The sequence below is a fragment of the Argopecten irradians genome, chromosome 6 (assembly GCF_041381155.1).
Source record: "Argopecten irradians isolate NY chromosome 6, Ai_NY, whole genome shotgun sequence".
Lineage (NCBI taxonomy): Eukaryota > Metazoa > Mollusca > Bivalvia > Pectinida > Pectinidae > Argopecten > Argopecten irradians.
In genome coordinates, this window is record NC_091139.1 from 20,919,922 (window position 1) to 20,931,595 (window position 11,674).

The window sequence follows — 11,674 nt, forward strand, 5'->3', positions numbered from 1 at the left end:
TTTCCTAGTTGAGTAGATATGATCGACTGTCAGAACAGCATTCGTTAGGTATCTACTGTGTAACATTTGGTGGGTTTCAGTGGTAAATAACTCATATTTTCTTTTCCTTATTTGCAGAATTTCAACATTTACAAGCGTATATTTAGTGACATTGTTAACACACGAGATTTGAACAACTCTGAATCCTATAGAATATGGGCTGACCTCAGAGATGTCTTCTATGACTTGGTAAGTTCTAAATACCTGATATATATGTTAAATTTAGAGCATCATTTTTTGCCTTCGCCTCAGAAATAATTTAATTTAATTAGAATTTCATTGGTCATCATCCAATTTATCTATATATTGCAATCATTGTTGTATGACATATAGGTTAAAATCATAACATTATAAGTTTACAAACAGCAGTAATCATGCCTTATTTTTGGAAGCATTAAATAAAGAGTTAATTAAGTGGAAAGAAAATGGGAATGTTAAATTTTATATTAGACACTATAACTCTGTCCATTTCAAAACTGAAAAAGTTGGAATACTTTAAATCAGACAATATGATATGATCTGATCATATTACAAGTATTTGTTGTTTTAATTTCAGTGTGAAAACATGGGCAAGTCGAGTGAAAGTGGTTCTCCAGCCCATAATGAGTTTGAGTGGATGCTGCTCATAGCTCACTACTATGCGACGCGGTCAGCGGCCATGGCTCACAAATCGCTGGATAGTGTGGCCACCAAACTTTCTGTGTCACTGCTGCGACACACAGACATCATACCAGCAGACAAGGCATTCTACGAATCAGGCATGATGTGTCGGGTAGGTCTACAAATACGTGTATCCATTGGGCAGGCAATGGAATCATATATATCCTGTAATGTTATTAAAATTACGGTTATATCTAACAATTTATAATTGTTTTATGATAAAAAGAGGATGTGTTTATAATTCCAGGCCACCAATCAAGAAAACATGGCGTTTGTGTTCCTGAACCGTTACCTTGATATCTCAGAGGTGAGTACTTCTAAGTCTGCAAGTGGAAATAGGCCATCAGTGATAATGTTGCTTCAAAATTTCTTAAAGGCAGAATCATTGTAGTGTATTTTCCATGATGGACTTGTACAACAAACAGAAAACCAGAAAGCAGATAGAATTAAAGTCTTAGTATACTTGCTATCAAGTATGAATGAACAGAGAATGTATTGTGATTGTAGGCTATAGAGGAAGGATCCCTGGACATGTTGGACCACAGTGATTTCCAGGAGACTGACATTCCATTTGAAATACCACTTCCGGAAAAACCTCATCTCACAGTAAGTTTGATATATACCCAGACACGACCTTACAATTTTATTTTCATCATTATGTCTTTTGAGTTGATTTAATGTTTCAAAGATTGATATATGAAGACGTGACCTTCCAATTTCCATTTTTATGTCTTTTAAGTTGATTTTTATGACTTTGTAATTCAAGATCCTTTTTTTGGGAACACTGTGTACAGTGTATTTAGAAAATACAACCAGATTTGAAAAGAATGTTAATTTCATGAGATAAAAAGAAGAAAATTTCAACTCAACAAAATACTTTTATGTCTATTGGTCCAACTTGAAATACAGTTGAATCAGGTACCTAAGTGACCAGGCATATTATGTTGGTCATGATAAAACATTACACTTTGAGTTAACAACTGTACATTCATTCAGTGTCATATTGGAAGACCCTATTGATTACAATACACTTCTCATTCACTTGATAAGTGTAACACAGTGTAATCAACTGCGGTTCTGTGACAATAATTAAATGTAGGGTTAGAGTTTATATAATTTGTACTGTTGTGTATTTCAGAGCCAGCAACATGAGGGCATCAGAGATTGGGTACTAGCTGTATCTATGGACCAGAAAGTAGAACAAGTGCTCCCCCGTGACGAGAGGAATGTATATGAGGCCTCACTTGTGGCCCCAGACACTGGCATTCGATCCCTCCCATGTGTCATCACAGGTATCATAGTTATATACTGGTTTTTAATATCACACACGGTAAAATGTCTTATCACCCAACAATTCTGATTTACTGCAAATTTTGTATTAATGATTTTAGAGTATCTATTATTTTTGTCTTTAGCTAATAGCTATAATGTTAACATTATTATCCTGATTGGTTAGTTGTCTCCCCTGAGCTGGATTGACACCATTGTATCTTTTAGTAGTAAAGATTATTTTCATGAAATCTTTCTGTTTCATATGTATGACTTATCTATTTTAAGGATGTTAAAATTTGGAAATATTATCATGATATTTATATCAAACAATAATTAATGTTTTCAAATGATCTTCATTGATTTTTAATTTTAGTTTGCATCATACGTTATTTATACATGGGGTCAAAGGTTACATAATATTCCCTAGTTTGTAGTGTAAAAGTACATGTTATGTGAGTTTGGACTGTAAAATACATACATACTACATAAGTGAGCAGACAAGCTTGACTTTAGTTTGTTTTGTTAACAGGTTACCCTGTGTTGAGAAACCAGCTAGACTTCAAACAGGCAGGAAAAGTTGCAAACAAAGATGATTGGAACAAATTCTTAATGGCTACAAAGGTAAGTTCATGTGGCCTTATATTGACATATTAAATGTAAGGAAAATGCTCAGTACATTATTACAATTATATCAAATATTTGGTGGAGTTCAGATTTTTTGGTTTTCTTAAAAATGCAACTTGGAATGGAAATTTTTGTCAATGGCTTATAGAAGGTGCTCTGAACAAATTTTGATGAATTTTAAATATTTTAACTGTGGATTTAAGTTGTTATAAAAAGTTTTATGGAAATCAAATTCTTATCTATAAGTTAAGGTAGATCTACTTGATGTTTGATCCCAAAGGAATGAGATTCTATAATTTGACAAATGATTTTATATGTATTTGACAGGCCGTTTAAAATAATTGTAGTAAAAAACGACTTTGACATAATGTTGACTTACAAAAACCATTCCTTTAGACTGTTTCAAATATCGATGGTATTGGTGAATCAGCATATTGTCATATTAATTTCTGAAAATGTCTTTTGTTGTGTTATAGGTTTCACACAGCACAGAGCTCCAAGATGTCCTCAAGTTTATTGGGGTTTGGTGTGGAGCTACTCCCAACCCTACCTACTCCTTCCAGTGATTCAACAAACACTATTCTAGATGTCACTATCATCACATTGAATCTTACATTCTTTAGATCTCTGCAGAAGTAATTCTGTCAAAATATTCCTTTTCTTCAAGATATTTGATTTGATTTGATACTTATGAAAGTGAAACCTAAGATATCAACAACATTTTCTTCATATGCCAATAGACTTTGTGTATGTTAGAAGTGTTTAATCATCAGATATTATGTGCTCAGCTATATCTATTGAACAATACACCTGAGGCATGTTCAGGATGTTCCAGTCTTTGCAAAAGCACTCAGCAGTCATAATTAGCATGTGCATCTCTATTCAGATCTGTGGTAAATGTGACATCACCCTTGCTCAAGTATCTCACCAGTCCAACATCAATAGAAAGCCTATAGGCTTGTTCAGATGTATAGTAATATTTACATGTATGGTTAAGTATCAGTATTAGAATTTTTGGAATGATACATAAGTTTACCAATGCAAGTCTGTTACTATTATTAGAAACATTTTGTTATTAATGGAAAATCTAAAAGAAACAACTTTTTATAACATTGGTAAGTTAAAATACCTTGAACAAGTTAGTGTTTCAGGGTGTTTGAACCTATGTTATTTCAGAGAGATTGTTTATAAAATATTGTTATTACCAGTAATATTAAAAGATATTTTAGAGCGGTCAAGTTTAAGAATACCTTGGACGAGTTTGTGTCTTAGGGTGTTTGGACTCGGTCAATATCAACGATTTTATTTATAGAAACTATCTGTTATCACAGAAATAATGTATCAACGATTTTATTTATAGAAACTATCTGTTATCACAGAAATAATGTATTGTTTGAACAGTAGTCAAATATGCTATTACCTTGGACTGGGTCGTGTCTTGAGATATTTTAGAGTCATATAGAAGCCAAAGTCACTGTTTTTATCAATTTTGTGGTATAATCCTGGGACAGAGTTTGAAACTGTAGATTGAGAATGATTTGTATTGGGATTACGTTTTAATAGATCTTATAAACTAGAAATTATTTATCATTAAATTTCAATTACTTTCTTAATTGATGAAAAAAAAATCAAAGTGATACATATACTAGTAGACTGTGATATCTTTATAGAGAAATCAACTGATCTAGTGAATAATAAGCTAAATTATTAAATTGCTAAATTGACTTTTTGCTGTAAGATTCTCTTTTCATATATTAACTGTGATAATGTAAGGTGAGAAATGCATTTTTTCCCCATTATTAATGCTAATTCCGTCCATATAGAATCTCCAGATTAAGCTCAAGCTTTGAGGTGAAGAAAATACTTTTTTTTTCTTTCTGAAGTCTGTTGATAAATTCTTTATTATGTTTGTAATTTATTATAGAATAAATGAAAAAATGTATCTTAAAAATGTTGCTTGTTTTATCCAAGACTCGATTTCAACTTCAACGATAGCAGAGTGGTTAAGAGGTCCAAACATAGTATCACAAGCCCTCTTCCTCTGGCGTGTTTGAATTCCATATAGGCCAGTTGTCAGACCTCAGACCACCTAAACCTGACACAGCCTTAAGTCCATCTAAGTAAAATTAGACGTGTAATTCCACTCCACTACGATGCTCTACAAAACACTACAATAAACACTTGTATTGGCTGTTCATAGGACGTAAAACCAACCAAACCAAATAGTCAAGCCTTTTAGACAATGGCACTTAAAGTGGATGGCCTTTAGACAATGACACTTATAATGGATGACCTTTAGACAGTGGCACTTATAGTGGATGGCCTTTAGACAATGGCACTTATAGTGGATGACTTTTAGACAGTGGCACTTAAAGTGGATGACTTTTAGACAGTGGCACTTATAGTGGATGACTTTTAGACAGTGGCACTTATAGTGGATGACTTTTAGACAGTGGCACTTATAATGAATGACTTTTAGACAATGGGACTTATAGTGGATTACTTTTAGACAGTGGCACTTATAGTGGATGACCTTTAGACAGTGGCACTTATAGTGGATGACTTTTAGACAGTGGCACTTATAGTGGATGACTTTTAGACAGTGGCACTTATAGTGGATGACCTTTAGACAGTGGCACTTATAGTGGATGACTTTTAGACAATGGCACTTATAGTGGATGACCTTTAGACAGTGGCACTTATAGTGGATGACTTTTAGACAGTGGCACTTATAGTGGATGACCTTTAGACAGTGGCACTTATAGTGGATGACTTTTAGACAGTGGCACTTATAGTGGATGACTTTTAGACAGTGGCACTTATAATGAATGACTTTTAGACAATGGGACTTATAGTGGATTACTTTTAGACAGTGGCACTTATAGTGGAAGCCTTTAGACAGTGGCACTTATAGTGGATGACTTTTAGACAGTGGCACTTATAGTGGATGACTTTTAGACAGTGGCACTTATAATGAATGACTTTTAGACAATGGGACTTATAGTGGATTACTTTTAGACAGGGCACTTATAGTGGATGACCTTTAGACAGTGGCACTTATAGTGGATGACTTTTAGACAGTGGCACTTATAGTGGATGACTTTTAGACAATGGCACTTATAGTGGATTACTTTTAGACAGTGGCACTTATAGTGGATGACTTTTAGACAGTGGCACTTATAGTGGATGACCTTTAGACAGTGGCACTTATAGTGGATGACTTTTAGACAATGGCACTTATAGTGGATGACTTCAGCGAATAGTTTTTACATTCAGAGTAATCACGAATTAACCATATTCCAAGAAACGTATTTGTAATAGGATTGATCTCAATGGGAGGAATCCTAGGGAAAAGAGGAATTAAGTCCATGGAGAAAAAAATTCTTCTGGATAAATGGAAGACTAAACCTTATTATGGAGTCGAAAGAGTCTTGCATGAAGAATTTGACCAATGTTTTAGAATTCCTTTATATAGAAGACGAAGTCATGACAGGGGTAGGATAACCTATGAGTTTTCTCATCGTCGGTTACTCATGTTATCAGCCTTTTTGATTGGTACTTTTTTCAGGGAAAATCCAGTACGGAGGGGAAGTTGTTTTCCGTGTCTACCTAAAGCACACGAACAAAACAATACCCACGCATTTCATTTTCAACAAACACTTTAGGCATCGAAATAAGAAACAATCACTTTTGAGTTTGCTATGATAAACTAATTTTTCACTTATGTATAATATGTTCATGAAAAACGCAGGATTCCTGTTTACGTATATATAGTTCAACAATTTGATAGTAGGCTGCTCATGCATGGGGTATTTTTGACGGCCTTACACTTATATAATGTAATTACCTTATAAAATCAAGTGTTTGTCACCAAATACATTTTTAATGTGTAATTACAGACAATTCTCAAGCAGCAATTGTGTCCGATTAGCAAAACATTTGATTGGCTATGCCACTTATTGATATAGAAAGTTGGATGGAACCAAACTTGAGTGTGAAGGCTTGACTAAATGATTTCACCAAATAACAAACTATCTTACGACCGATGTGTATCGGACGATTGATCAGGGCGCTATGGAACAATACTGTGAAGATGGTCAGAATGACTTGCAGCATACAGCAAAGAGAAAAAAAACACTCAAATATTTTATGTCATAGATTGTTCAACCCTGTGACGGTATCTTGAGCCAATTGATGACAATTGGAAAGTATCGAAACTGTTTCAAATTGCATCTGAACACAGTCTGATATTTTTAGGTGCTTAGACCATACCGTCAATAACACAGCATTTATTTATCATCGATCTTTGATGTTCAAAATAGGAGTCAGCAAAGATAAAATCTTTTTAGCACTGATCTGCTTCAAATGTATGTTTTGCTTGTCTATGTGACAACAGAGGAACATTAATCGACTTCACACATTACGGCCTATTCCTAATTTGTATTTATTTCAGTTTGTGATTTTTGTTATCACCTGTTAATGAAACCTAATCACGATTTAATTTAAATCCGAAATGTTACCAGAACACTTACCCTAACTCAAAGAATGAGTATAATATAACTCTTTATAGCAAATGCTTAAATCCATTGAAAACACAACAACTTACCAACAGAAACACATACAGTCTAATTTCTTTCCAGTTCAGTGTGTCACTATTGGTTTACCATTTGATATATACCGTCAGCACTTTTGACACTGGACGTTGCTGAAGGAAAGGGAATCGTGAAAATTGGGGACGCATCACAGGTTTAAAGGGACAATTCACTCAGGCTAATTCTTTTACATAACCAAGAAGTGAAATATGACATAAATGTATTGTTCTATATTTCTTATGAAACAAATAACGTTAAACGTTGACAAATTCCACGTCATTGTTAAGTATTTTAATTAATATCGCTGAAATATCAAATCGTTGATCAATACGATTATGCAGGTAGAATATGGACGCTGTACCTATACCCGAGCCAAAGTCACGCACGTTAAACAAATGAACTACATAACCACTGCGAAGGTGATAAAATGATTTTGAGGCAAGATAATTCACCTAATAAGGTAAACAAACTATTGTCAGAGCGATTTGAGCAGTTATAGACAAAAGTTGCATTACTCTACGAGCAAGGGACAGGGTTCGGCATACAAGATGTTCGACCACAATGTGTAATGGCGGACAACGAGCGAGTTTGAAAATTTCACACACATGTCACCACCATGGGGTTTTCAGGCACATCACAGTAAAACCGACTGATCTAAATTCCATTAAAACTGGGTTTTTTCCGATATATGTACAAATGTTAATGTTCTCTTAGAATGAATTGTCCCTTTAAAGTAAACATGTATATTAAAAAAAAGTGTTGTAGGGTCATAATGTTGGTTTCAGTTAGCGTGTATTATGTATTGGTACTTTCGCTTTCCTTCATTGTTCAAGGAAGTTAATCTTACACCGTATGACTATCAATCGACGTTCAGTTCGACCTTCACCTGGGTTGAGAGTCCTTGATATTTCTGTAGACGCCGGTAGGGTAATAGACCGCGTCTAGTCGTGTTTGCTGTGAAAGAGACGATTACTGAAATGATAATATTTGTGTGAGAAATAAAACACAAGTTACAAGAACTAATCACTTAACATAAGAAGCAAATGATGTGATACATGATACAGTTGGTAGTAGACTAAAGGTTACACATTGTGCACACGGTGTGAACTACGAGTGGACACGGAGTGCACGAGGTTTAGACTACAGGTAGACACGGAGTGCACGAGGTTTAGACTACAGGTAGACACGGAGTGCACAAGATTTAGACTACAGGTAGACACGGAGTGCACTACGTGTGAACACGGTGTCCACTACAGGTGGACATCGTGTCCAGGTAAAATGTCCACTACATCCAGACCACAGACAGACTAGATGATGTGCCACAGAGATATGAGAAAAAATGTATTTATTCTGCAGTCTATATGGACTTTGACAGATAGAAATATTTATTGCGATCAGAAACATAATATTTATTGCAACATAAAAATTGCCGTTAATTACTGGAAATCATTCGTACTGTAATGTTTATTTGAATAGATACATATAAAGTAAAATGTATCAATATATATTATCATACAATTTAATTTATAAATAAGGACGTTTATTAGAAGTTATAAAAGCAAATTAACTGCGTTGCAAATTAACTGCGTACGGTAAACCACGTTCTGGTTATGTCTCATCAATGGATAGTTCAAGTCCGCATTTTCCCAGGAAAAAATATTTTTCTTAGCTAGTGATATGTAGTTTAAAGATGAAATTCTTTTTCGAATGCATAAAGTGATGAACCTTGCGTGAAGTAAGATTTTCAGTGTAAGCAAATCGTCGCCAAAGAGATATTTTGATCGGCAAAATATTTTGATTAAAAAGAATATATTGATGGGCATAATAAAAGCAAGGACATATAAACATAAACAAATTAAATTCTTCATAAAATGTTTAACTATGTATGTATGGAATATAGTTTTCTAAACGGCAAGGTGCGCGAAATAGTTTTAATCCTGTCAAATGTATAATACGTATACATTTGCTACATGGAACCTGGTTCGTTGCAAAGCATTGGAAAAATGAGAAATCGTCCATTGACGTTAAAAATTTGCATTAGAAACTACATTTTATTGTGTCAACCGATTGAGGAACCTGTAAGCACTGGCTTAAGAAAGCAAAAATTTAGTATCGGGCATGTGGCTGCCCGTGAGCATCAACACTGTTCAAAGGACCGATCGCTAAAATGTAGGTCACATGCCTGTTAATCAAACAGATAGAATCAAAATAAATCCAACTTCTACCCATTTAAACTGTAGATTCATAGTTGTTGATTAAATTCTGAATTTGTCATAATTAGTTTAATTCTAGAAACCTTGATAATTTGACAATATCCTATTCTGACCTTCTTTTACAAACCGCGTGAGTGAGTTACGTGATAACAATGTATGATCCATACATGTATTATATTGTACACTTAAAATTTGCCTGCTCGAAAGGTAAACCCCTAGGCTAGGACTGCAGTTGCCATGGTCACTTGGACTTCATACTGTTCCATCAACCACACAGGTATGATAATCTAAATTACCTAACATTGGTCATAGTGGGGTCAGGGGCCTGGGGCCTTCCTTGGGCACCCTTCAATATGTTCAGTCAAGTGTATCACATACTAACAACACCTGTATATTTGTAGTACCTTGTCCCAACCCCAGGGGGTCCATTTATAGCATGCTGTACCTAGGTGGCAGCCTCTTTACATACATACATTGTACTCATCACACAAATACGTACAGTTATACAACAATGCTAGTCAATAGGGATATGTGTTTTAACTGGTAGTGCATTTTAATTTATTTGATAATGAAGCTTTATATATTAAAATTAAAAATAATCTAAATACCAAGTGTATAATTAACTAAAACATTTATTTCAAGATTATTGGAATATCATATTTCATCCGATATCTTCTCATTAATTTGATTTTTTTACACTGGCTTTTTACATATATCAGAAACCTGATTATCATGACTATGTATATAAAATACCATATTACAATGTTGAATAAGTACCTAATCTAAATTAATTTTGATTATAATATATACATGTATACATTATTGGTAAATTCAAGGTTGTGACAGACATGCTTGATTTACGCATTGTACAGCTCCCGTCAGCTCCACTTCACGGCTGCCTATCATGACAATAATTGAGGTGAATTCAGCATCACTTACTATATGTTTTGGCAGCTAGTTTTTACCTCATCCCAAATCCCTAATTGATTATAATATATACATGTATTATTGGTAAATTCAAGGTTGTGACAGACATGCTTGATTTACGCATTGTACAGCTTCCATCAGCTCCACTTCATGGCTGCCTGTCATGACAATAATTGTGACAATAATTGAGGTGTATTCAGCATCACTTACTATATGTTTTGGCAGCTAGATTTTTACCTCATCCCAATATATACATTATTGGTAAATTCAAGGTTGTGACAGACATGCTTGATTTACGCATTGTACAGCTCCCGTCAGCTCCACTTCATGGCTGCCTATCATGACAATAATTGAGGTGAATTCAGCATCACTTACTATATGTTTTGGCAGCTAGTTTTTACCTCATCCCAAATCCCTAATTGATTATAATATTATATACATGTATTATTGGTAAATTCAAGGTTGTGACAGACATGCTTGATTTACGCATTGTACAGCTTCCATCAGCTCCACTTCATGGCTGCCTGTCATGACAATAATTGTGACAATAATTGAGGTGTATTCAGCATCACTTACTATATGTTTTGGCAGCTAGATTTTACCTCATCCCCAATCCCCCAATCTACCCCCCCCCCCCCCCCCCCCCCCCCCTCGGGAAACGGTGTACATGTTTACCCAGGCTCTACAACAAGCATGTACATGTATCTAATAAGAATGGTACTTATGTGTTTCAAACTCATGAACCTATATGATTTTTAAACGGTTAAGTATATTTGTTTGTCTTAACAAACTTCCATAGAAACAATTCTAAAATCACATATTATATAAAGATACTGCCCCCATTCTCATAAAGCCGTGCAAACACAGAAGGCAACGATTCTGCCCTCTGGCCATCTATCGATGGTCACCTTGAGGCACCTGTATAGCTGGATACTGTGGCTTACCTGTATGCTTGACAAGTTATAATTATTGGACCATGACGCAATATACGGTCAAGATAACTTGCGGGGTTGGGATCATAAACATATTGTGTGTACCGGTAATTAAGAATCAAAACAAGCTGAATTGGGTAATTGTAGGTAGACTAGCCACCAATTAGTGGAGGACGTCATATAGTTTGAAGTGGATTTAATTCTGCATGATCTTTTAAAGATGTTCAATTTTTAATAAAAAATATGTAATTAAGCTATTTTTACGTACAATACTTTTAGAACTTAAAATAGCAAGAAAAATATTATAAAAGTGTATATATATTTAATGAAAGACGATCTACAAGGGTATCGCTAGACAACTGATTGATAGGCACCAAATCTTTTTATTTAAAAGCTATGTATTACCCGGTATATG

The 11,674-nt window shown here is 34.6% G+C and overlaps 1 protein-coding gene across 1 annotated transcript in view; it reads left to right on the forward strand.

Moving 5' to 3' along the window:
• Positions 1 to 4,537, forward strand: part of LOC138325295 (intraflagellar transport protein 172 homolog) — a 71,855-nt gene extending 67,318 nt beyond the window's left edge. Inside the window, exons 42-48 of the mRNA XM_069270851.1 lie at positions 118 to 228; positions 596 to 811; positions 947 to 1,006; positions 1,207 to 1,305; positions 1,838 to 1,991; positions 2,501 to 2,592; positions 3,072 to 4,537. Coding sequence (XP_069126952.1) covers positions 118 to 228; positions 596 to 811; positions 947 to 1,006; positions 1,207 to 1,305; positions 1,838 to 1,991; positions 2,501 to 2,592; positions 3,072 to 3,161 — 822 coding nt within the window. The 3' untranslated portion in view covers positions 3,162 to 4,537. The remainder of the gene's footprint in view (positions 1 to 117; positions 229 to 595; positions 812 to 946; positions 1,007 to 1,206; positions 1,306 to 1,837; positions 1,992 to 2,500; positions 2,593 to 3,071) is intronic.
• Positions 4,538 to 11,674: the final 7,137 nt, after the last annotated feature.